At 48.2% G+C, this 27252-nt stretch overlaps 1 protein-coding gene across 10 annotated transcripts in view; it reads left to right on the top strand.

Moving 5' to 3' along the window:
• The window catches only part of ADGRB1 (adhesion G protein-coupled receptor B1), a 423185-nt gene that overhangs the window by 299302 nt on the left and 96631 nt on the right, over positions 1-27252 (top strand). For all 10 annotated transcript variants that reach the window (XM_075920018.1, XM_075920015.1, XM_075920016.1 and 7 more), the window contains one exon: positions 15491-15632. In XM_075920018.1, the coding sequence (XP_075776133.1) occupies positions 15491-15632 (142 nt within the window). The remainder of the gene's footprint in view (positions 1-15490; positions 15633-27252) is intronic.

The following is a 27252-nucleotide window of genomic DNA, read 5'->3' as shown; positions in this document are numbered from 1 at the left end:
ATCTTGATGGCAATATGCAAACGTTTCTTTGTGCATTTAACGTTGTTTGTGTTAATTAAGGTTTCAGAGTGGAAGCTGCATATGGCCTGTTTCATTTTTCTGTGGCTAATTTGTGGAGAGTAAGTAACCTTGTCCTTTGCAAAATGCTGCAGTTCCGTTAGACATGATTATGGATTTGCAGCTGGGAGAGAGCCTCATTTTTAACTTCCGCCCCTCTTCCTTCCTCCCTCCCCGGCCCCAAAAAAGCTTCCCATATACCTGATAATTCCCGAGTTGATTCTCAGGTCAGCAGGACCTTTATTTTATTTGATTAAAATCTGAAGCAAATCAGCCAAGCTGATTTTCAGTTACAAGCCTCTGAAAACGTGATATCCTTCGTCAGGATTCACTTTCTGTGCCTGGACTAAGCGGATCAATATCTGTCTTTAAAAAAAAAAGAGTTAATTTAATAATAGTTGCTAATCTAATAATAGATTCTTTCCAGTTGTTTTTTGCACTGCCCGATGTGTGCTGCAGAAAGTGGTGTGAGAAAAGGGTTTTAAGCCAAGGATATGTAGAAGCAGCTGCAGTTGGATGGAATTCAGGGATCTAGCAGAACGCTTACCTGCCAGTTAAATCCCACTTTAAACCATGTTGGGTAATACGCTGGCACTGAAGGATATTTCTGATTGGAGGAAAAACCTTCTGGCTCACAGAGCGCATTTGACTTTGTGAATGAAATGTGGTCCTTGACATTAGGTAAATACCGGTGAAGGTGGGAGAAGCTATGATACCAACGGTAGACACTTTCACAGCTGAGTTAAAATGGAAATTCTTTCATCTCCGCTTTAAAGTGGAAGGCTTTTGTAAAGAAACATGTTAGTCTCAGGTACTCAGTCACTGAAATGGCATATGGTCAAGGTTGTTGATTGAAAAGTACGGTTGCTTTGTGAATAAAGAACCACACAGCAATTTGGAAAACTGTGGTTCTACTAAATGCCCTCTGGGTGACCTTAGAAGAGTCATGTAACCTCTCTGTGACTTGGTGTTCCCATCTGTAAAATGGGGCCAATGATATTTACTCCCCTGTAGTAAATGATATTTACTCCCCTAATCCTCGGTTTCACTAAATTTAATAAAGTAACACCGGTTACACATGCTGGCAGAAAATTTAGGCTATGTCTGGACTGCACTGCTTTTCCGGAATACTGGAAGTATCTTGGAAAAGCAATGCCGCGTCCAAGGAACACATCCACTTTTTCGGAAAAAAATTCGAAAAAGCGGATGCGCTTTTTCGCCCTCCCTGTAAATCTCATTTTATGAGGAATAAGAGACATGTCAAAAGAGCACTCTTTTCTGAAATTTGGCACCATGTAGATGCACTAAATTTTGGAAAAGTCTCTTTTGACAGTAAAGCAGAAAAAGAGACGCCATTTGTGTCCCACAAATTGTGTTTGTTTTTCCAACTTACCCTTGCAGTCTAAATGTAGCCTTAGAGATTCAGGTTACTGGTTGACGGTTAGGGATTTTCCTGGTGATGAACCATCTTTCAATTCTATAGGGCAAGTTTTGCTCCCAGTTACATCAATTTAAATCCAAGCTGACTCAAGTGTAGTCACTTTGGATTTAAATTAATGGTATTGAGAGCAGGCTCTGGCTCCAAATCATTGGAGCAATTGCTGAAAGTCATTACTGTTTATTGCATGTTTAGTAGCTTGTGTGAGAGACCTTCTACCCTACGGGCCTCATTCTGGTTCCTAGGGGGAGAGGTGCGAAAATAGGTCAGTCTCCAGTCATCATTAACATTATAGGTATCAATTCTAATAGATGCTGGACTTTGGATCAGAAAGTTTAGAACTTTCATAGTATTTGAAACGGGAGGTTGATTTTTGCTCTTCTTTACTTTAATGTGTAATTTGTGTTCATTTGTAAACTGGCAGAATTCTCCGTCGCTGGTTCAGGATTCTAATTAGATTTTTTTTTCACCCTGTATTTTTTTTCCTGAAAGAGAAAAGGAAAGGAAGAAAGCTCTTGCTTTCCCCTTTCCCCAGGATTCATTAAACTCCGAAGCTAACTGTGAGGTCCCAGAGAAACCATGGCCAGAACTCACTCATCAAGACAAAATGAATTTTATTCCAAGCTAGTTGTACAAAGGCAGCCCCGTTCGCACTTCCAGAGTGTTCGGAAGGAGCTTTGCAGTAGCCTTTCTCTGGAAAAGAAAATTGCTTTGGGAATCCTGCAAAAGGGATTAACTTTGACTTGGTCTCCAGCTCTCCAAATTAATAATCAAGCTGCTGGATGGATCTCAGCCAAGCTCTCGACTGACCTGTCAATTTACTGGAGAGGGAAGAAAAAAGCCCCTGTGAATCAGGAAGCATTTACATATTATTTAAGCCTTAAGTATACACTCCATTGTTTTAAAGCTTCTTTCTGTTCCAGGCCAGTTCCTACAACAAAGCCCTTAATTCGCTATTAATCACTGTCCAGGAGGGTCTGTAAGCCTGTACTTAACTCTAGTGGAAGTCCATGGGACTATGTCCTTAGTTGCTTTCTCGAATCAGATTCTCAGTGTTTACAACCATCTTGAAAACCAGTAGTCAAATTTCGTCCTGGTGGAATGGACTGGGTGTAAATTTGAACCCACAGACCTTAGAGGTGTGCTGCTAATGCATCCAGCACTCACTGATATATTCTCAAGTTTACACTTTCCTCACCTCTGTGTTGCCCGTTCCACAGTCTATTATATTTCACTGTTGGGAAGAATTTTCCTGATATCCCCATGTAAATTTTCCCCTTTGTAAATTTCCTCTTATTACACCTCCACCTTTATGACACCCTAATTAGTTCCTCTTTTGTCCTTCGGCATTGCAGGCTTTAATATTTGTAGGTAATGCTCAGGAACCCCCTTCCTCCTCCTCACAGAACTAGGGGCAACCGTGGATGGAATCAAAGGTTTTGCAGAGGACTTCTCCTCCCCACCCCCTGCTGCCTTTTGTTTTTGTCTGAAAGGGTTAACTGAAACTTGATCCATTCCTGGGAAAGTACAAACAGGCACATACATCAGCCCAAAAGAACAGCCTTACTGGTGAGGTACCCTGCTCAGAACTGAATCACATATGGTACACTGTAATGTCAGCAGATCCTGGTTGTCTGTAGGTGGAACTGAACCTGGGACTTCTGGACTGTGTCTAGACTGGCAAGTTTTTCCACAAAATCATCTGCTTTTGCAGAAAAACTTGCCAGCTGTCTACGCTGGCCGCTTGAATTTCCGGAAAAGCACTGATGATCTCATGTAAGATCGTCAGTGTTCTTGCGGAAATACTATGCTGCTCCCATTCGGGCAAAAGGGCTAGTGTTGACAGCATAGTACTGTTTTCCGCAAAAAAGCCCCGATCGCAAAAATGGCGATCGGGGCTTTTTTGCGGAAAACCGCGTCTAGATTGGCCATGGATGCTTTTCTGCAAAAAGTGCTTTTGCGGAAAAGCATCCTGCCAATCTAGACGTGCTTTTCCAAAAATGCTTTTAACGGAAAACTTTTCCGTTAAAAGCATTTCTGGAAAATCATGCCAGTGTAGACGTCGCCCTGGAGTTTAGTGCCTGAGCATCTACTGCACGAGCTAAAGGCCAGTAGCCGCTCAGCTATGGCTACAGAGGATATTCATTATTCTCCCTGTAGGTGGTTTGGGTGCTCCTAGATGGGCACACCCAGCAGGTGTGTGGGTTCCAAATGCACATGTACACACTGCTCATAGGACCTAGTCATGTGGTATGTTTGCCACTGGGTACCTCCACCCGGGTCTGACATCCCTTTCTTTGCCCAGTGATTCCACTTTCCCTGGGACTCAGGGTGCTTCTTTGTGACTTAGCCTTCTGGCCAAGTCACTGTAGTCCTCCCCTTTCTGGGGGCCAAATTCCACTGGACAACCATACTAGGCAGTCTGTGCTGCATTGTGTGGCCTGTACTACTTCCCCAGGGGCTGGTAGGTGAACCCTCACCTGTCCACTAGTCTGGGCAACTGTGCTTTCCCTCCGACCCTGTTGCTGCTTTCTATTAAGTATCCACCATGTCTGTGTTGGGTTAATTCTGCTCTTTCTTTCCTTTCCGTCTTTCCTTCCCCTGCAACATACGTCATTTTTTGTGTCATTTTTCTAATAATTTTTAGTTTCCCTTTTTCCACACTTTCTTATCCCACTTCTTCCTCTTTTTCTAATCCTGGGTTTTGTTCTCTCATCTTCTCCTCTCCCTCCTTCCCTTATTGATTTTCTCCTCTTTTACACTTCCCATTTTTAACTTATTCTTGTCTAATTTACGCCCTCACTGCATGCCAACTTTCTGCTTACTTGAATTTTCTTCATATTATCAATTGATTGACACTGGGCAGTGGAAAGGGGGTTCAGATCTTATCTGGCAGTTTATTTGAGGCTTGGTTTTACAAGGAGAAAAGGTTATCTGTCTAGTCTGGCACATACTGGAATATTTGTGAGCATTATTTTTTATGTAAAGTACTACTGGATCTCCATTTTCATGAATCTTAATATTCTTTCTTGCATAACATTTTCTATATATATTTGTTAATAACTTGGGTGCCTGCCACGGTGGCCTACATCCGAATAAACACACATGACATTAATATTGGTGCACAGGACAAAACTCACTCCGCTCATGGATGGAAAATCTTAGGCTACATCTACACTGCAGGCTTTTTGCACAAGAAGCTTTTTGTGGAAGAAATCTTCCGCAAAAACTTCTTGAGCAAAAGCACATCCATACTACAAAAGTGCATCGCAAAAGTGATGCACTTTTGCACAAGAGAGCATCCACACTGCACGGACGCTCTTGCACAAGAAAGCTCTGATGGCCATTCACAAAATGGCCATCAGATCACCTGTACTTTTTCAGATAGGCTTTTTTTGTGCAGGAAACTGCTGTTGAGCATCTACACACACCTTTTTGCGCAAGGACTCTTGCACAAAAAGGAGTTATTCCTCATAGAAAGAAATATACCTATACCACAAAAAGCCCTCTCTTCTGCCGTTCTACTGTAAATTTTCTTGCACAAAATTGGTGTGGACACTCCATGGGTTTTGGCACAAAAATGGCCATTATTGTCCAAAAACCCTATAGCGTAGATGTAGCCTTAGAGGGAACACTGGTTGTATCCGCTCCAGTTTCCTTCTGCAGACTAGTAGCCTCAAATACCTCTCCCTGCTCCTAGGGAATGACTGCAACTCACTTTCAGCTGTCAACTTTCTACCTTTGAAACTGACCCTCCTTTTTTTCCTCTCCTGGTGTCCAACTTCAACCAGTCCTTCGATCCCTGTCTCTTTCTGAGGGGCAGCCTATCTGGTTAATTATTTACCTAATTTACCAGCTGTGCTTTGTGTGGGGTGAACACAACCCAGTTCGAACACCCACTGACATCCATGGACAGTTTCCCCTGGGCTCCTGTGTGCTTTGGATGAGGTCATAACAACGTCAGTACTGTCACTTCCAGCAGAGGCTTAGTCTAAGCAGAGCTGCAATGTGCATGGGAGAAACACTTTGAGGCCTTCATTCTATGCTAAACTAAGTGGGGTTTCTAATGAATTGGCTGGGCCCCACATCTTACCGTTTCTTACTAAGGCAAAGGCCCCACCGATCCCATCGGCCTTGGGCTCCCTTGGCTCTGGTGGAGACTCTTCTCCTTGCTCATAGTCCCACTGCAGTCAGAAATCCAGTGATGCATTGGAACGAGTGGGAATTTTCCATGAGTAAGACGGCACAAGACAGCCTATTTAGCAGCGTCCATTCTCTGTCGTTTGCAGTCTGCTATAACGTTGACTCATGGTGGTGTTAAGCGAGACCCCTCAGCACAGTCAGCCCCAGATGTTCAGCAGTCACGAGCCAGGCTCCCAAAAAACATGCGACTGGCTTAAAAATGAGAAGATATTAAACTAACACGTATTGATTTTAATTTCCTGGGTTTCCGAGCTGTTAGGTCACATGCGGGTCATGTTTTTAGGCTTTTCTGAGCAACTATGAGGGCTAAAAACTTAAAAAAACAACCCTGAATGCTAAGATTCACACACAAAGTATTTAGCTGTAAGGGCTGTGTCTTAAATGAAAACATCAACCATTTCAAGCCTTCAGAAAAAACGGCAAGAGTTGGCAACTTTGGAGGACCGAAGCGCACTGTTTCAGTTTCTCTTCCTGTAAAATGGGGATAATACTATGTCCTGGCCTACCTTGCTGTGCGTGTTGTGTGAATTGGTTCATTTGTAGGTGAAATCTCTCCCTGGGCAGAGGGCAGGCACAAGGGAGTAAAGTGACGATCAAACCTTTGGGATTTAATGCTCTAACGGTCTTGTACTGGTCCTGTGCTCAAGGTTGGATTTGGATCATTTTATAAAGTTCCTGAAGACAGAATGCTCTCTAGAAGTGTGTCTGCACAGCACCCTTAGCTCGAAAAAAGCTACGCAATTTGCACTACGTAAATTGCTTATTTCAAGTGTATTTCGAAATAGCTTATTTCATAATTTACCACCAAATTTTGAAATAATACGCTATTCTGAAATGCCCCTTAATCCTCATGGAATGAGGGTTACTGAGATGGCGGAATAAGCTGCCCGTTATTTTGAAATAACCAGGGATCTCTGATTATAGGTGGTCACATCCTCAACAGGTAAATAGGCATAGCTCCACTTACTTCAGTGTACTAGGATGAAATTGAATAAGGATGAAGTTTAATAAGGACAAATGCAAAGTACTCCACTTAGGAAGGAACAATTCATTTCAGACATACAGAATGGGAAGCAACTGCCTAGGAAGGAGTATTGTACAAAGGGATCTAGGGGTCATAGTGGACCAAAAGCTAAATATGAGTCAATAGTGGGACACTATTGCAAAAAAAGCAAACATGATTCTGGGATGCATTAATAGGAAGGAGTATTGTGAGCAAGACACGAGAAGTCATTCTTCTGCTCCACTTTGTGCTGATTAGGCCTCAGTTGGAGTATTGTGTCCAGTTCTGGGCACCACACTTGAAGAAAGATGTGGAGAAACTGGAGAGGGTCCAGAGAAGAGCAACAAAAATTATTAAAGATCTAGAGAGCTTGAGCTATGAGGGAAGACTGAAGGAATTGGGCTTGTTTAGTTTGGAAAAGAGAAGACTGAGAGGGGACACGAGAGCAGTTTTCAGGTATCTAAAAGGGTGTTACAAGGAGAAGGGAGAAAAATTGCAGCAAGGCAGTTTTAAGCTGGACCTTAGGAAAAACTTCCTCACTGTCAGGGTGGTGAAACACTGGAATAAATTGCCTAGGGAGGTTGTGGAAACTCCATCTCTGGACATATTTAAGAGCAGGTGAGACAGACATCTATCAGGGATGATTTAGATCCTGGGTTCCCAAACTGGGGGGTGCACCCCACTGGAGGGATGTGAAGAAATTCCAGGGGAGTGAGGTGACCCAGCCTCCCCTTCCCGTCAATATCCCCCCCCCCCCCCAAGAAAGAGCCCAATCTGTCCATCCAGGGTGGCGGGGGCAAACTTCAAAATGGCCGCCTTAAAAGGGCAATGCCTGCTCTGCTCTGAAAAGACCAATTTTTTTTCTCAACAAGTTTTGCTGCTATATTTTTGGGGAGGGGGAGCATGAGGGTTTCTCAAAAATCAAAAAGGGGGCATGATACCAAAAAATTTGGGAACCACTGATCTAGATGGTGCTTGGTCCTGCCATGAGGGCAGGGGACTGGACTCGATGACCTCTCGAGGTCCCTTCCAATGTTAGTGTTCCGTGATTCCATTATTCTATGACTATGCCAATGTATACCAGATGAACATCTGACCCAGAATATCCCACACTGCCCCTTAAGTAATTTATAGTGGCTTTTAATATAAGAACTATATGGCTTTGAGCCAATGCACATTGAATTCAATGAGATTCTCTCCACTGATTTCAGTGGACATTAGATCATGTCCAATAAAAGCAAATCATGGTTATTATAAAACATTTCCTTTTCTGCATGCCGCTATGTGCTTTAGATATATGAGTTGCTTTACTATGTCTAGAAATGGGATGGGAACTGTGCTAAGTTGTAGGCGTGTTTGGACTTGATGTGTCAGTTTGGCCCAGTAAACTTGTACAGCCCAGATCCATGCCCTGTTTTCCTTGAAGCTTGGAGGTAATTAGGGTTGGGAATTTGGGCCAGGCCTATGACTGACGCAAATGTATCCATTCGGTTGTTAAGTGCACAGAGAATAAAGTCCAAACTAGTAATATATAAATGTGGTGTTTTAAAATGGCCAATTTCACAAAGCTGAAAACAGCAATGAGCCAAAGCAAGTGGGAAAAAGAATTTAATTAGAAAAATGTGAATGATAATCAGGAATTTATTAAGAGCATTTTATTAGATGCTACTGTTTGAGAACAAAGTCTCCAGTGGTTAAAAAAAAACCAACTTTGTTTAGAGAGGAAGTGAAATTAAATGCAACAGTGCTGGGCTGACGTGGTGTTTTTCCCACCATGGGGATGTTAATTTTTATTATATTATGGTCACTATTTCCAAGTGGTTTAGCTATATTCACTTCTTGGATCAGATCCTGCACTGAAGACTTGCCTCTCCTCTTGTGGGTCCCAGAACCAGCTGCTCCAAAAAGCAGTCATTTAAGATGTTATTGTGATGTTATTGGGTCACAGAAGATGTCTTGGGGGTGCCTCCCGGAGGGCTGAAACAGCCACTGCCACTCGCCTTCTGCTCTCTAGGGCTTCTCGCCACCGGGACCTGCTGGGCCAGCTCCACTGGTCTCCCCCAACCAAGACCCCGAGCTGAGATCCCTGCCCCCGTCCCCGCTCCAAGAAGCAGTACAGGCACCGAACCTCTTCAGGTCCAGAGAGAGTGTAGCTTTGGGCCCAGCTTCCTGGGCTACCACTCCCCAAATGGGATCAAATCCCCCAATGAATTATTTGAGTAAGCCCCCTTTAGCAATGAAAAGGGGGAATGTACACACTGGTCCATTTCCCCCTCCCCTCTGGGTTTGATAGAAAATAAAAGTGATTTTATTAAGCACAAGCAGCAGGATTTAAGTGGTAATAAGTGAGAACCGGCAAAGCAAAGTCTATTACAAACTCAAAAGTAACAGAAAATGCTGAGCTAATTCGAACATTAAATCCTCAGCACAAACTTATTATAAACTCACCCTAAAACTGTTTGTGTTCCAGCTGCACCTGCAAAACCAGGTCTCTCACCCTTAGGTCTCTGGTTCACCCTCCTCGGCCAGCCCAAAGACAAGACTCTTACCTTCCTATTCTTTTAAAGAATTCCCTTATTGCATGGGGAGTCACCTGGCTGCTCCCTACCAACCACTGCTAAGACTTAAGGACAAAAGGCTATTTGCATATGACTGCCAAGACACTGAGGCATCCCATTTGATGGCTTTCCATTTACACATTTAAAAAAACCCCATAAAGTATTCCCTTCTCCGCGTGTCTAATTTTACATACACGAGTGATACACACACCAAGATAAGATAAACAGAACCAACGGATTATGACATGGAGATTTATAGGTTGCATGAAATAATTTGCTCACAGCACCTTTGAGTTAGGTATATTTATGTCCATAAATCCATTCCATAAAGTAGTGGTCACCAAGCAGTTGATCGGGATCGACTGGTAGATCTTGGAACCTTTGAGAGGTGATCCTGCGAGGTTTGGCCAGGAGTCTGTCAAGTGCTGGCACTTCATCTGCCCCTCTCAGCACTGCCGTGCTGCTCCTGCCTTCTGCCTTGGAGGTGCCTTTTACCCCTGGGAGCCTCCTGCTTGCTGTGCAGGGCACAGGAAGAAGAGGAAGAGGGGGTGCTGATGTCTGGGTGCCCCTCCCTCCACCCTCTACCAAAAATTGAGGAGTAACGTTAGTTCGAACCAAGGGGTTTGGTTCAAATTAACATGTCCCGGGGTGCACTTTCACTTTCGAAACAGCTGTTGAGCGGAGTAATGCGCTGGCGAGATCATGCTAATGAAGCGCGGGATATTTAAATCCCTGCTTCATTAGCAATTTCAGTCACCTACATTGCCTAGTTCGAACTAGGGAGCAAGTGTAGACGTACCTTTAGTCTTTAATGACTCCTTGTTGTTTTTGCAGATACAGACTAAAATGGCTGTTCTTCTGAGACATGCCTTGTAATGAAAATCTGAAAGAATTCAACCTGTTTAGCTTAACAAAAAGGTTAAGGGGTAACTTGATCACGGTTTATAAGTATCTACATGAGGAACAGAAATTTCCTATTAGAGGTTTTTTTTTAATAAAGAGAGGTAGAGTAAGATCAGGAACCTGGAAATTGAAGCTAGCCAAATTCAGACTAGAACGAAGCTGCAATTTCGTTTTAACAGGGTAATTGACTATTTGAAATCTTATCAAAGTTTGTGGTGAATTCTCCAGCACTGACAATTTTTAAACCAAGGTTGGATGTTTTTCTACAAGTTCTGCTCTGGTGCAAACAGGGATTAATTGAGGACAGTTCTCTGGCCTGTTCTATGCACCTGTGTTATAGTCCCGTCTGGTTTTATAATCTATGAATCTACCTAAAACAAATTCATGACCACTTCCTCCCTGCCTGTCAATGGCCATTTGGGACTGGACTCTTAATTCCACACTGCTGCAAATTCCACACAGTATTATGATATGTATCTTCCTTTAACCAAGTGACATTGAACTTTGGCTGTTTGCCTGACCCCTGAGTCCTTATTTGCATTATGGAATGTGAGTGTTATGGTCCTCCATCCTGTGGTATCACTTCCTCTTCCTGCATTCCAGTCTCCTCTGCTTTCTTATGCCTCCATCATGCTGTCTTCACCTGCTGCGCTTGATCTCGCTGGAGGAAGCCATTTTATTCTGCTTCTTCCAGGGTATGCTAGTTTGAAGGTGATACAGATAAAGGTGTAGCTGTCCCCCCGGCTGCCCTTTGGATTCAGTAGCAGAAGGGGCTGTTTGAGGTTCTTCATTCTGCTTTGCTCTGTTCATACTCAGACCTTTGCATTTCAATTTCAATTCAGTTAACGCTCTTCTCAGCTCTTCCTCTGAAACCAAGGCCCATGTTTTGCCTACCTGCTGATGAGGCAGAAGGATGGTGTGGAAGGAGGCTCCATTATGCCACATGGGGAGAGAGTTGCTGCTTTGTAGGAATAGTATGGACCTCGTGGGCTATGGACAGCCGGAATCCTGCAAGGAGCACCCACAAATCATGGTGCATCTGCCAAAGGCAAAGGCATCTGCGCAGAAGTCCAGTCCATCTGTTATGTACCCCGGGCTCCATGTCAGCAGGCCTCCATCTGGAGCTGTCCTGCCTGTGGCTCTCTGCTGGCACTTAGCTCTCTCCTGAGAGGACGGCTGATGGTGCAGCAAAATCATTCCACAGCTGGAGTGTGACATTCATTCTCACAAGTATTTCCCTGTGATTCTGCAGCTATGCCCTTCCGTTTGCTCTGATGGAGCCCTGATTGGATTGCACATAGCTTTGTTCCACCCCGCCGCCAGCGATTCCCATGGTTTCCAACCCTTCTGTGAATGCATTGGCGTGGGGTGATCTGGCCCTTACAGTGGGTGCCTTCAAGCTGTGGAATTTTTGTGACATTTTGCCTGGAGTTTCCCCAAAAGAATCCGTTACAAATGATGTCATCTTCCTTAAGTCTGTCAATGTGTCTCTCCTACTCACATCTTCTGAGCTTTTGTGGGTGATTTGAACCGGGGACCACTGGAGCTTTACTTTGTATTAAGATCTAGTCAGACAATGCTTGAATATGAGGCAACGGATGGTTAACTCACAGCACATATAGTTTGGTCTCATTACTCTCAGGCTACGTCTACACTGCAGGCTTTTTGCGCAAGAACAGTTTTGCGGAAGAGGTCTTGTGCAAAAAATCTTCCACAAGAGAGCGTCAACACTGCCATGTGCTTTTGCACAAGAGCATCCATGGCAGTGTGGACGCTCTCTTGCACAAGAAAGCTCTGATGGCCATTTAACCATCACAAGAAATTCATGTTGCCTGTCTACACTGCCCTCTTGTGGAAGAGCTCTTGCTCAAGAGGGCTTATTCCTCCTGAGGAGAGGAATAACTCTTCTGGAAGAAGCCCTGTTTTCCAACGCTATACTGTAAATTTACTTGTGTAAGAACACGCGTGCAGTGTAGACAGCTGGCAAGTTTTTGCACAAGAATGGTTGTTCTTGCGCAAGAAGCATGCAATGTAGACACAGCCCCTGAGTTTGGTAGCTGTGCCTTTTGGGGAATGCCTACTTGACATTTCAGTCATGCTTATGTGATGCCATCTTGGAGATCGAAACAGACAGCTAAAAACATTTGCTACAACTGGGGCTCCTATCTCTGTGGACCAGCAGCGGGTGGGACCTGGAACACGCACTGCCCACTAGGTAACCCTTTCACATGTGTTAACAAACAGGACTGGAAATTCTATCACTGATGCCACACAAAGGTGCGTTGCAGGACACTAATGTTGTGTTTAACCCTAGGCTGCTGTAAAATGACCAGCAGCACACATTTATGTCTTAGCCATGCTGGAGGGCACAAGCTCAGTAATGAACATGGGTGTCAATTCTCAGGTTCCCCTCCCAGCCTTCGCCTGTCTTGTTCAGTTAGGTTGTGCACAGTTTAGGCCAGGCATTGTTTCTTGTCTGTATGTGTACAGGGTGGAGTACAAACCGAGGCTTCTCCATGCTAGAGCAACAGTAACTCCAGTGTAGACATGCTCTCGACTGCCAGGCAGATCCAGACTGCATTTAGGATATTCCTGGGGGGTGGTTGACTCGGGGCATGTCTCCACATAAAAAAAAATCAAACGAACAAAATCAATACTGCCTCCAGGACTCATGCTGTGGGACCGTTTTATTGCTGTGCTGACTTCCGGATAGGGGCTGGAGTTTGAGCTTTGAGACCCTCCCATCTCACAGCTCCCTGACCAGTACAGCTAGCCCATCCGAGCACTGAAGGTCAGTTTGTAGGGCACAATCCAGCTCGGGCCGGTCCCTTCCATCCCTGGCTGCTGGAACAAGGAGGCAGGGGGCTGGGTCGAGGGCGTCCCATTTAGCTTGGGGCAGCGCAGGCTGCGGTGAACCCCTGTAAAAGCACACGCTTCCTTCCCTTTCTCCGGCACCCTTCCCCGTTCCCATCCCGTCAGCAGCAACAGCAGAGTTTTTCAGTCAGCCCCAAGCCAGCAGCAATTAGCCCCAGCCGCCTGCCTTGCAGGACGGACATAAGAAACCCTCCACTGTGCCTGGCCCTCTGTGACCCTGGCATGGATGCCCCCAGGGCATTTCTCCATCTTCAGGTTCTCTTGTGCTCTCTCTTCCTCTGTTGCCCTACATGTGTCAGCTCAGACGGTCCGGATCCCTGCATTCGGGCGTCCCATGGCCTTTGCAGGACAGGCGAGATTGGTGCCTGAACACCCCTCCTCGAGCCCCGTTTCTCCCAGAGCTGGCGAGGGTGGGGTGGGCCACGCAGCCTGCCTTGGCCATGTGGGGAAGAGATGGGAGCAAGAACAGGGAGGTGTCAGGACAGGAGGAAGGGAGCAACTCCAAGGTTTTCTACAGGGATAGGGAGGGAAAGGGAAGGAGAGGGGAGTCCTGTGCAGGAATGGAGGATGGGGCGGGAGGAGGTTGCAAGAGTTTAGAAAGGGAGTGTGTGTGATGGGGAAGGGGAGGGGAGCTGCGTGAGCTGGGAGGAGGGAGGGGAGCTGTGTGAGCTGGGAGGAGGGAGGGGAGCTGCGTGTGCTAGAAGGGGGAGGGGAGCTGCGTGTTCTGGGACAGGGGAGGGGAGCTGCGTGTGCTAGGAGGGGGAGGAGAGCTGCGTGAGCTGGGAGTGGGGAGGGGAGCTGCGTGTGCTGGGAGGGGGGAGGGGAGCTGCGTGTGCTAGGAGGGGGAGGGGATCTGCATGTGCTGGGAGGGGAGAGGGGAGCTGTGTGTGCTGGGAGGGGGAGGGGATCTGCGTGTGCTGGGAGGGGAGAGGGGATCTGCGTGTGCTGAGATGGGGGAGGGGAGCTGTGTGTGCTGAGATGGGGGAGGGGAGCTGTGTGTGCTGGGAGGGGGAGGGGAGCTGTGTGTGTTGGGAGGGGGAGGGGAGCTGCGTGTGCTGAGATGGGGGAGGGGAGCTGTGTGTGCTGGGAGGGGGGAGGGGAGCTGTGTGTGTTGGGAGGGGGAGGGGAGCTGCGTGTGCTGAGATGGGGGAGGGGAGCTGTGTGTGCTGGGAGGGGAGAGGGGAGCTGTGTGTGCTGGGAGGGGGAGGGGATCTGCGTGTGCTGAGATGGGGGAGGGGAGCTGTGTGTGCTGAGATGGGGAGGGAGCTGTGTGTGCTGGGAGGGGAAGGGGAGCTGCGTGTGCTGAGATGGGGGAGGGAGCTGTGTGTGCTGGGAGGGGAAGGGGAGCTGTGTGTGCTGAGATGGGGGTGCTGCTGGGGGAAGGCGACAGAGGATCTGTGTGTGCTGGGATAGTGGAGGGGAGCTGTGGGTGCTAGAATGGGGGTCATGCTAGAAGAGGGAATCTGCATCCTGAGGTGAGGGATGGGGGTGTTGCAGGGGTGAGGGGTGTGCTGGGATGGGGGTGTTGCGGGTGTGGGGGCTGTGTATTGGGATGGGGGTGTTGCGGGTGTGGGAGCTGTGTGCTGGGATGGGGGTGCTGTGGTAGTGGGGGCTGTGTGCTGGGATGGGGGTGTTGCAGGGGTGAGGGGTGTGCTGGGATGGGTGTGTTGCAGGTGTGGGGGCTGTGTGCTGGGATGGGGATGTTGTGGTAGTGGGGGCTGTGTACTGGGATGGGGGTGTTGTGGTAGTGGGGGCTGTGTGCTGGGATGGGGATGTTGTGGTAGTGGGGGCTGTGTGCTGGGATGGGGGTGTTGTGGTAGTGGGGGCTGTGTGCTGGGATGGGGATGTTGTGGTAGTGGGGGCTGTGTGCTGTGATGGGTGTGTTGCGGGTGTGGGGGCTGTGTGCTGGGATGGGGGTGTTGTGGGTGTGGGGACTGTGTGCTGTGATGGGTGTGTTGCGGGTGTGGGGGCTGTGTGCTGGGATGGGGATGTTGTGGTAGTGGGGGCTGTGTGCTGGGATGGGGGTGTTGTGGTAGTGGGGGCTGTGTGCTGGGATGGGGGTGTTGTGGTAGTGGGGGCTGTGTGCTGGGATGGGGGTATCGCGGGAGTGAGGGGTGTGCTGGGATGGGGGTGTTGCGGGTGTGGGGGCTGTGTGCTGCGATGGGGATATTGCAGGGGTGGGGGGTGTTGCAGGGGTGAGGAGCTGTTGCAGAGGGAGAGGAGCTGTGTGCCCGGATAGGAGCCCAGCTTGTTGGGGGAGGCGATGCTCCCAGTGGCTGAGGAGGAGGGGGGGGGTCAGTGCTGTGATCCTGTCTTCTGCGTTTTGTTGGTGATGGGTTTGCTTTTTGCTGCCTCCTCTCACTCTGTCTCTCCCTCTCTCCTCTCTCCCCCCTCTGCTCTCTCTCTCTCTGTCTCTCTCGCCTCTCTGCACTTTGCCACCCCCTCCCTTAACAGATCCTCCTCCTCCTCCTCCTCCCAGCTTGGTGCCTGGTCCTGGCGCGGCTGCCGAACAGTCCCGGTCGATTCCTTCCGAACTAAATGCCTCTGTGAGAGACTCTCTACCTTCGCCATCTTAGCCCAGCTCAGCTCAGACATGGTAAGTCCTGCCAATGCCATACAATGAAGAAAGAGCCACCGAATGCCAAGAAAGAAAGGAGAGGGAGGGAAAAAAATCTCAGCCGAGAATGGCACAGCATCCAGCGTGTGACATTTAAATGACAATCAATCGCCAATACCAGCCTGGGTGTGTGAGGGGAGGAGGGACCAGGATGCTGCTGGAGGGGGGTGTGTGTGGTGTGTGTGTGTGTGAAGAGAGAGACAAGGTGGGGGAGGTAATATCTTTTATTGGACCAACTTCTGCTGGTGAGAGAGACAAGCAAGTGTGCGCGTAGACGTGACAATATCGACATACGAGAACACGGCAAAGCGGCTCAGATGTGCGGCTGACAGGCTGTGACCTAAAAACAAACCCAGCCGAGGACGCCTGCTGCATTGAAGTGCCGCCGATTCCTTCACTCAGGATCTTTTGGGGGCAGCCAGCCCTTGGGAGACAGAGAGCAGATTCCAGCCGCACATTCGCCCCGCTGCCACCCTTCCTTAGTTTTAGCATGAGACGGAATGTGCACGGCGGAATAACTTGGGGTGCTGCAGCAGTGATCGAACAGTTGGTTTCCGGGGATGCCCCTGACCCTGCTCCCTCCCTGCACAGTGAATTTGAATATGAATGTTGTGAGGAAGACTTGCACAGGCTGGCATCTGCACCGTTGTCCGTTAATCTTTGCACGTGTTTTATTTTGCAGCACTCCCTCCCCCTAGTAGTACACCCTTCCTTTCCCCCCTCTCAACCTTGCTGTGATCTCTGGCTGCAGATCGTTCCTGATCGGTAGCCCCTGAAATGTATTACTCCGGTGACTTGTTGGTTGTTGTTTAGAGAGAGACAGACAGACAGACAGACAGAGACAGTGTGTGAGAGTGTGTGTGTGCGCGCGAGAGAGAAGTTTCTTTTGCTTTATTTAAAGGGAAGCAAATGTTGGCTTCTGAAAAAGTAAAGGATTCCTAGATCCGATCCCAGCTGCAAAGCGGAGTTATGCCTGAGCACTTGGAACGAGGAGCGTATGCCAGCTTGGTTCTGGGGCTTTGCCGCGGGGGCCCACAGAGTCATCCCAATGTCTTTAGTTTGGAATTTAAATATATATATATATGTTTCTGTGCAGATCCCAGGTGCACAAATGAACACCGGCCCTCTTGTGACATTTTCCATCTGCTCAGGCGCTAGGAGTTACTAGGCCCTTCCAATTATTTACTAATTACACCTCGCTCGATAAATGCCGGTTTAATTTAGGAAAAGGGAGGGGTGGGGAAAGCACATTTTCCAAGATAAAGGTTTGGTTTATTATTAGAAACACTAATGTATTTGGTCCACTAGTTACCATGGAAACAACATCTGCACTGAAGTGGCTTTAAAGACATAGTGTTGGCTGTGTTTGCCTAGGCCCAGGCAGGTCCAGCTGCTCGTCCACTTCGAAACGGCTTCCCCAATGGCCGTGACCGACTGGTGGAGTACTCCCTGGTGTCCCTTTTGGTCGCGCCAGAAAGCAGTGATTTTAAGGGACTGTAGCACCCACTATGGTGGTGGAACAATTAGAGATCCTGGCAAGGCCTGTAAATGGCTGGAAGGAAATGGTTCCATTGGCAGCCGTGCCATCCTTTGCTGCTCCCAGCCATTGTGAAACCCTGGATGTGTGAAGACCACCTACCGGGCCAATGTTTTACTGGAGAAGTTCCCCGCTTCCCTGGGGCAGCTGTGCGAGTGTGCCAGGCTGAGCACAGCTGTGCCAACCAGCGCCCATCCTCTGCCACTCAGTGGAGTGCCGCCTTGCTCTCTGTGCCTGATGCGTCTGCTATTGGGGCTTGCGAGGGAGCTTAGCCCTTTTGCTTGAGCAGTAGAGGCTCAGACTCCATCCTTGAGCAAGGCCTAGGGTCAGTCCTCAGTGACGGCCAAGATGAGGATAGGTGTATTTACCCTCCCCTGCAATGGGTCCTGAGGTGATGTCACACTTCACGCTTGCCATGGCAACGTGTGGAAACCCCATTGTGGCTTGGAATCGCTGAGGGGCAGGAAGCAGAGGGGCACCAGAGCCCAGCACGGAGACTCACTGAGGGAAAGTCACCAGCCTCACTCACGCTGGGGTTTGGGCTGGTGGTGAAGGGCCGCTCCTTGGCACGGGGGACTCCTTCTGATGATGGAGTGGGAAAGGAGCAGTGAACCGGAGTGACATGGAGGTGGCTGTCAGCAAGGCTAAGCCTGTGTCTTGCACCGATTTAACTTAACGGGCAGTAAAACTGATGCGGCTGCCAAGTGGGGAGGCAAGTCTGCTGGTTGCAGGATGTTTATAGTGTTGTTTGAGTAAAGTGGCGCCGGTATCAGCACCTTTACGCCCTTACAATTCCCTCCACGCTAGAGGACTTAGTGTTCAAACAGCGGAGGTCAGACCCAAGGCCTGGCCGTGTTTGCTTTGTACTCACGTGGCTTGTTTCCTTGCAGCTGGACTTTTGGGCAAGGGCCGTGAGGCCCAAATAATCACAGTGCTCTCCACATCACCAAGAGTTAGCACTTTGTGTGTGACTCTGGCTGTGCCACGTGGAGCTGCTTGCTCAGATGTGCTCACTTGCTAAATAGGGGAGACCTTGTGGTAGAATTTGCATGGGAGACCTAAAGGAATTAGGGATTGATTGTTCTCTAAGGGATCAGTGATGCAAAGCCCTGAGATGGTGCTATGGCGTTGGAGATTTGTCTTTCAGGGTATGTCTACACTACAGCGTTATTTCAAACTATCTAATTTCGAAATAGTTATTTTGAAATATCTTATTTCGAAATAATGCATCTACACACAAAATGCATTTCGAAATAGCTTTTTGCTATTTTTAAATAGTGTGTCCAGACTGATTGGATGCTGAATCACATTTAAGGCCAGCCAGAACTGGTTGTTTTGTGTTGCCGTTCAGCTGAGTGTTGGTGTGAGTTTTAGATGAAGTCTCAGTGGTTTCTTATCAAGACTAATTTGCCTCCCCACCCATGCTTCTTGAACATTGGCTTATGAATTGGTTCCGGCAGGGCATCAGGTCAGAAGTTACCTTGTGGCCAGGGCGGCCAGCAGGGCACCCTGGGAAGGGCTGAAGGCCCCCTATTTCAAATTAAGCATCTACACAGTGCTTATTTCGAAATAGCAATTTCAAAATTGTCACTATTCCTCATGGAATGAGGTTTACCAATTTCGAAATAAGCCCTCCGGTATTTCGAATTAATTTCGAAATAGCAGTTGGCTTGTGTAGACGCTAGGAAAGTTATTTTGAAATAACGGCTGTTATTTCAAAATATCGTTGCTATGTAGACATACCCTCAGAAACTTGTAAAACCCAGCTCATCCTGGGGCCAGCCATACTGTCCTGGCTTAATCCCCATGGATGGCACCACTCTCCAAAGGAGTGTGGAGGGAATTGGCAAAGCTACATTCATTTGAATATGGCAGGGAGGTAAGTGCTGTTATTTCCCCTGAGCATTAGAGAGCTACACCTTTTATGACCACAGCATCTCTACACGAGCTATTGATGAGCCAAGAAAGTTTTGGGATTCAAATGTAGTTCACACAAGCCCCCGCTACATTCAGCAGTTTATGCAAACCTCCTGAATTTTCAAATTGGGGGTCTTATCCTGTGATTCTCACCTTTCAATGATGTTAGTGGATTGTTTAAACTGAAGCCTTTGATCTGGAAATCTCACGAGCACTATTGGGGGTTTCTGGTGAGAGAATGCACCTTCTGGGATTGCCTGCTGCTGGATCCAGAACTTGGAGGTGGAGAGGCAAATGTAAAAGTCAATAGAGGACTTAGGGGCTAAACTTCTTCTTGGCTCAGAAGGGTTTTGTGTTGCGGTTCAGCTGAGTGTTGGTGTGAGTTTTAGATGAAGTCTCAGCGGTTTCTTATCAAGACTAATTTGCCTCCCCACCCATGCTTCCTGAACATCGGCTTATGAATAAGATTATACATACCTCAAAGATGCTTTATGCAAAGTACATCATGTGACGTAAGCTTCGGGGGGTAGCCGAGCTACCAGACCATTTGTTGTTGTTTAGCATGTGATGTGTCTTTTTAAAAGTTGTAATCCACTAAATCTGCTTATCCTATGTGTGTGCTTATATCTCTTATATGTGAAGTTAGAAATATTAAGTGGGAACCTGTTTTGTTAATCCAGGTATTCTAGTAAAAGCCACTAGTGATACTTTAGGGACTGGATGGCTCAGCGATCAAGTCAACGCTCTGTGAATGGTTTTGTTTTTCCTGTGAGCCCAAACTGTGGTTTATCCTGCAAAGAGACGTGGCCATGCCACCTGATGTTGGAACCCATTTTGAATCCGGTACTTTTCCACTCAAGGGGTGCATATACACAGCAGCGTTATTTCGGAATAACAGCCATTATTCCAAAATAACAATGCGAGGGTCTACGCAGCAATTCCCTTGTTTTGAAATAAATTTGAAATAACGGACTGCTTATTCTGACTTCTGTATACCTCTTTCCATGAGGAATAACGCCTATTCCAAAAAGGCTATTTCGGAATAGCAGTAGTGTGGATGCTCACTGCTGCTATTTCGAAACAGCTCTTCCCCAAGGCCATTCAGAGTAATTACTCCCCAGTGCTTCCTGGGGCTCTAAATTGAGGTAGCGCATCCACATTAGGGAAGCCTGCCTCAGACTAATTTTCAGACTTCCCTGTAGCGTAGACGCGCTATTTCGAAATAAGCTATTTTGGACTATTTCTTCCGGAATAGCTTATTTCAAAATAAGTGCAGTGTAGACATACCCAAGATGAGAAAAATTTGAACCAAGCACAAAGAATTTCCACCCGAGCAAAAGGGATATAAAGGAAGGAACCCAAATAATAGGGGCAGTTGCCAGATGCCAGGAGACCCCCACTGACTAACATAGGGTATGTCTACACTACCCTCCTAGTTCGAACTAGCGGGGTAATGTAGGCATACCGCACTTGCAAATGAAGCCCGGGATTTGAATTTCCCGGGCTTCATTTGCATAAGCGGGGCTCCGCCATTTTTAAATCCCCGCTCGTTCGAACCCTGTGCCGAGCGGCTACACGCGGCACGAACTAGGGAGTTCGAACTAGGCTTCCTAGTTCGAACTACCGTTACTCCTCGTGGAATGAGGAGTAACGGCCTAGTTCGAACTACCTAGTTCGTGCCGCGTGTAGCCGCGCGGCACAGGGTTCGAACGAGCGGGGATTTAAAAATGGCGGAGCCCCACTTATGCAAATGAAGCCCGGGAAATTCAAATCCCGGGCTTCATTTGCAAGTGCGGTATGCCTACATTACCCCTCTAGTTCGAACTAGGAGGGTAGTGTAGACATACCCTAAGATACCTGCTGGAAACATCTAAGACTGAACAGGGGGAAGGACTGGTCCAAAGCACAGAGGCTGCCTAGCTTGTGAAAGAAATAATTAGAACAACTGTTAGGGTAAGAATTTGCATGTAACAAATTTTTTAGTGTAGAGGATTAGCTGGCATGTTTTGTTTATTTTAATTTAGTAACTTACATAGATCTATTTTCACTTGCAGTCACCTAAATCCTACCTCTTACTCTTAGTAAAACACACTTCTATTTATTATCAAGCCCAGTTGTAAATAATTGTTACTTGGCAGGGACAACCACTGTGCATATCTCTCTTTCATTGAGAAAGGGGGCAAATATCTAAGTGTTTTCTGTGTAAAACATGCATTCGGGGTAAGATAGATTTATTTAGGATTTTGGTAGTTGGGTTTTTGAGTGATGTCAAGAGCCCTATAGCTAAGCAGCATCCCCCAGTCCTGAGCTGGTTCAGTGTCTGTGTTGCTCTGCTGGGGGGCAGTAATTCCAACTCTGTTGGCTGAGGGAGGTCAGAGCTTCTGGCTCACCAGGACAGGGTGATGGGGAGTCCCTGAGGGCAGGAAGGCAGACATCAGTGGCTCGATCAGCACATCAGATAACAACCCTAAAGGGTCTTCTATGATCCACCCCATCACACTTAAAATCTATGGGTATGTCTACACTTGCACCCTATTTCGAAATAGGGATGCAAATGAAGACATTCGAAATTACAAATGAAGCTGGGATTTAAATATCCCATGCTTCATTTGCATAATCACATTATGGCTCTATTTTGAAATAAAATACACTGTGTAGACGCATTATTGCGAGAGAAAATCCTTCTCTCGAAATAACTGTTAAACCTCATTTTATGAGGAAGAAGGGTTATTTCGAGAGAAGGGTTTTCTCTCGAAATAACACATCTACACAGTGCATTTTATTTCAAAATAGCGCCATAACATGATTATGCAAATGAAGCACGGAATATTTAAATCCTGGCTTCATTTGCAATTTCACATGTCATCATTTGCATCCCTGTTTTGAAATAGGGTGCAAGTGTAGACATGCCCTAAAGGTATATCTACACTGCCCCCTTCAGCGTTGAAACTTTGGTTATTCAGAGGTGTGAAAAAACATCCCCTAAGCAGCAACAGGTTTAGTGCTGGAAAGTGCCAACATAGACAGCTCCTCGCAATAAAACTATCCCCCCTCATTCAGGGTGTTTGTTTCTTTATGGCCAGGAGAGCTCTCCCCCGGCAATAGTAACTACACTGCTCATGTCACAGAGCTGTGGCAACAGCTCTGCCATGGCCACGCTGTAACGTGGCCGTGGAGACATGCTCTTAGTATATGTAGAGTGACAACAGGTGGATAGAACAAGCAGACAAAGGGAACACCAGGTAATAGTGAAAGGGTTATGAACAGTGTAATAAGCAGTGATCACAGCTCCATCACTGGGAGACAGTGTAACCTAATGGATAGCACCCTGGACAGGGATACAAAAGAGCAGCTCTCTCAGTGCCTCGGGTTTCTCCTCGGTCCAGCACTTTGAGATCTACAAGGTGAAGCGCTATGTGAGCCAGGATTAGTGTTAGTGGGCTGGTGGGCTAGCTGGGAGTTGCTTTTGGCTTTGGCTGAGCTGCTCTTTGACATTTTGATTTCACTCAAATCCTAAATCCACAACATGAAACTCCGGGGGGGCGGAAGGAGTGTGGGGAATGGGAGGAGCTAAAGAACAGCACAGCAGCTCCCCTGCTAGGATGAGATCCTGAGCTAGCAAATGGGGCAGCTGCCATGTACCCAGTCATAGCTCACCCCGAAGGAGCCTTGTCCACTGAAGGGGCCGGGGGCGTGGAGATTCCCTCAAGGATGCCACACTCCCCCACCTTGCTCATCAATTCTCGCAAGGAAAGTGACCATCGGAGATGGGTGGCAGGTGTAGCTCTGTGCCCAGAAGGAGGCAGAAATGCACTGATAGCTGCAAGGATGGGTGAGCTGCGTCTCTCTCCTTCCCTGGGAGCCTTCTGAAATCTCTCCGCATTAACAGTGCGCAGTTGGTACCCTGTCAGCGTGGGGCGGGGGAACTTGATGCTGGGAAGATGCCACTCTGTGGTGCATGCCAGCACTAGGAAACTACTTCAAAATAACTAAAATAAGTTGCCTAGGGAGGTTGTGGAATCTCCATCTCTGGAGATATTTAAGAGCAGGTTAGACAGACACCTGTCAGGGATGATCTCAACAGTACTGGGTCCTGCCATGACCCCCCGAGGTCCCTTCCAGTTCCAGTGTTCTATGATTCTATGAAAATTGATTTAATAACTCCTGAAATAACAAAATCAAAATAGTGTGTCCACACTCTAGGGGAAGTCTCAAAATTAGCCTGAGGGAAGCTCCATTTATGTGGATGTGCTACCCAGTGGCGGATTTAGGGCAGGGCGAGCGGGGCAGCTGCTCCAGGCCCCACACTTCCTGAGGGCCCGTGCATGCGCCGTGTCAAAGGGGGGGCCCCGTGAAATTTCGCTGCCCAGGGCCCCACAGCGCTCTCATCTGCGCCTGGTGCTACCTTGACTGAGAGCCCCACGAAGCACTGGGGAGTCATTAGTTTGAATGACTCTGGGGAGTTGTTATTTTGAAATAGCAGCACTGTAGTGTCTACACTGCCGCTATTTTGAAATAAGTGTTATTCCCTGAGGAAAGCAGGAGGACAGATTTCGAAATGAGCAGCTTGTTATTTTGAAATACAGGCAGTCCCCGGGTTACGTACAAGATAGGGACTGTAGGTTTGTTCTTAAGTTGAATCTGTATGTAAGTCGGAACTGGTGTCCAGATTCAGCTGCTGCTGAAACTGACCAGCGGCTGATTACAGGAAACCCGAGGCAGAGTTGCTCTGCCCCGGACTTCCTGGAATCAGCCTCTGATCAGTTTCAACAGGCTGAATCTGGACACCAGTTCTGACTTACATACAGATTCAACTTAAGAACCCCAGGCGTCCCCAAGTCAGCTGCTGCTGAAACTGATCAGCAGCTGATTCCAGGAAGCCCGGGGCAGAGCAACTCTGCCTCGGGCTTCCTGTAGTCAGCGCTGGTCAGTTTCAGCAGCGGCTGACTTGGGGACGCCTGGGGCAGAGCAGCTGGGGCGCTGCCGGGTTGCTCCAGTAGCACCGAGAGCGGCTCTGCGGGACCAACCGGCAGCGCCTAAGCTGCTCTACCACAGGCGTCCGGAGAAAAGCCTGGACTGCTGGGGGGAGGGGGAGAACTAGCTGCGCCCCCCCCCCCCAGCAGACCAGGGAGATGCGGGCGGGGGACCGAGACGCACCGCGGTCCCGCCGCCCGGGTCCTCCGCGGCTTTGCTCCGCGTCTCCCTGGTTTGCTGGTCTGCTGGAGACCAGCAGACCAGGGAGATGGGGAGCAAAGCCACGGAACATGCCAGCAGCGGGACAGCCATGGCGCGTCAGGGCTGTCCGCTGCCTGCGTGCTCCCCGGCTTTGCTCTCCGTCTCCCTGGTCTGGGGAGACATGGAGCAAAGCCGCGGAGCACACGGGCAGCGGACAGCCCAGATGCGACGCGGCTGTCCCGCTGCCGGTGTCCTCAGAGGCTTTGCTTCCCGTCTCCCTGGTCTGCTGGTCTCCAGCAGACCAGGGAGGCGGGTAGCAAACCCCGTTCGTAACTGTGGATCCGACATAAGTCGGATCCGCGTAACTCGGGGACTGCCTGTAATGGGAAATAATGGGCTTTGTCGTGTAGGCACTCCACTTATACATTCGACCTACGAGGGGTTATTTCCAAATAAAGCCCTAGCGTAGACCAGGACTGAGTACTATTTCCACCATAGCTGACTGTGGAAGTCAGTGCTGCTAGAGCAACATTATGGAAGTGGTTATGCTCAGATATAGCCACTGGCAGCCAGACCATTAAGATAGCCATGTTTCCAGGTGGGATTCAGAGAGCAATGAAGGAGGAAATTGAAATACGCTTTTCTCTTGTATCTTGATGCTAGGAATCCATGGCATAGAAACTAGCCAAACAACCTTCCTACCTGTCCATCCATCCGCCCACCCTCCCTCCCACCGATCCATCCAATACAGCACCCATTTCTGTGGTATCTGAGTTCAAAGAAGAGCGTATATCAGGTCACCTTTACACGTCCTTTTTCCTGAGTCTTCTTTTCCCCTTTGCAATGGCCCTGAGTTAGCAAGTATTCAGGCCAAGAGGATAAATAATTCCCCCCCCCCCCCAATATCTGTTAATTTAAAACAAAATGGCTTAGCTTCAGCTGCCCTTTTGCCTTTTAATACTTTTGGGTCCCAGAAATAGCCTGGTGAATGTGTTTATTGGCAAGAATGTCTGCAGAAAAGGCAGATTTTGTGCAGAATTGAGGAATAGGAAGGGAAAGCAAACAGCAAACAGATTTCAAACATGCATATTTGAGCCTGTCACTTGATGTTAAGAATTATGCTTATTGAATCAGGGAGAAGAAATAACATGTGTGCTACCTGCATGTGTGTTACCTGCCCAGGGACAAGTACCCACAGAGTTAACATTTTGAATGTGTTGAATGCCTATGGCTAGCCACATGTGGATAGTCTGTGAACCAGGAACAAACTGGCAAAGGACGAAAAAGTTAAAAAGCAAAAAGAGGCTGCACAGTATTCCTTAGAGATTCCTCTCTTTGCTCTACTAAGAATTGTAGCAGTGTCAGCGCTGCTAGTGAAACAAACCGTAATGGAAAGGCCTTAAAGAGAAGCCATATAAAAGATCCAATGACTGGAAGCTAAAGCTAGATGAATTCATAAAGGAAATAAAGTGATTTTTTTTTAACAGTGAGGGTAATTAACCATTGAAACTACTTACCAAGGCTCATAGTAGATTCTCCATCCCTACGAGTTTCTAAATCAAGATTGGGCGGGTTTTTTTTCTAAGATATTTGCTCAAGTTCAAAAAGCAGTGGTTTCAGGGAGGTTCTTTAGCCTGTGTTATGCAGGAAGTCAGCTTGGATACTCACAATAGTTCCTTGTGACCTTGGAATCAAGGAATCTAGAAACTTTCAGGGCTGATTCTGATCGGCCATACACTCTTTTTACACCATTAACACTGGGGGAGGTGATCCCTGATGGACACTAGCATTAGTGAGATGAGAATCAAGACCAGGGTCCTTGTGGTTTGAGTGGCACTTGAAGGTAGATGTTCCCTGGGGACGTAGAAGAGTTCCCTGATAACGTGCTGGCCCATTTCTGTAGATCATACTGACTGAGAAGGCAAAGACTTGTTTCATCATGAATGAATGATGAATGTGTCACTGTTACCATAACACTACAAGCACCTCTGAGGCTCAGCAGATCATGTCTGTTGTGAGACTGAATGTATCAGCCCATAGGGAAGGTGATGCCTCCAGGGCTGGTAATGGGCTCCGGAGTTGGTCTAAGTCAGCGGTTCGAATCCAGTTCAGGTCAGAAATCCCCAGTAGCCATCCCCAGATCACAGCTCTTCACTGCACTCAGGGTCTCCAGCTTGAACCTAGCAGAGGAGATTTACTGTAGTGACTGGCACTCATTAGCGCCCTTGGCCATGCGTAGGGCCACAGAGGCCCTGACTGGGAAGGTCCTGCTCAGTCAGCTTGTCATTCCTACTGTGGCTTGTCCCACCGGTGCCCAAGTGAATAGAGGGAGCAGAGTGGGTGCTTTGCATGAACTCAGAATTGTTCTCGCTGAAGGCACACGGAGTCCTCCTCAGCTGTGTACTGCGCACGTCCAGGGCCTGGGATCATGGACAGCCAGGGAAGATAGAGCTGGGGGAGGCAAACCCTCAGCCCCACCCCCAGCCTTGCCCTTTCTAATGAGGCCCTTTCCCTCGCCTGGGGCAGTGTGTTACGTGTGCCCCCCCCCACTGCCCCAGAGAAGGGGGGCAGGTGGGTGGGCGGGTGTGCATACCCCAGTCTCCCCAGCCATGGGGAGGGCAGGCAGCGTGTGGCCCGAACCTCCCCACACTACAGTAGGCATTCTGGGGGGGCAGCGTGTGCAGGCAGGGCCATACTGGCGGTGGGGGAAGGCTGTATCCCCCATACCAGCTGCCCCTGCCTGGGAGTAAGTAGTGTCAACAGAAATGGTTCAACATCCTAAAACTACTTCCACGTTGCCTGCTGACTGGCATCTGCTAGAGAAGCCAAGGCTGGGATGGGTCATGGGTGCTGAGTTCCCCTCCGGCCAGTCCCTCGGTGAGAGCAGCGCTCGCCCCCGGTGGGGTGAGAGAGTGTGGGGGACGCTTGCGCGGTTCCTTCTGCATCCTCCCCTCCCCAGGGCTGCCAATC

The sequence above is a fragment of the Pelodiscus sinensis genome, chromosome 2, assembly GCF_049634645.1.
Source record: "Pelodiscus sinensis isolate JC-2024 chromosome 2, ASM4963464v1, whole genome shotgun sequence".
Lineage (NCBI taxonomy): Eukaryota > Metazoa > Chordata > Testudines > Trionychidae > Pelodiscus > Pelodiscus sinensis.
This window is presented reverse-complemented; position numbering and strand designations above follow the sequence as displayed.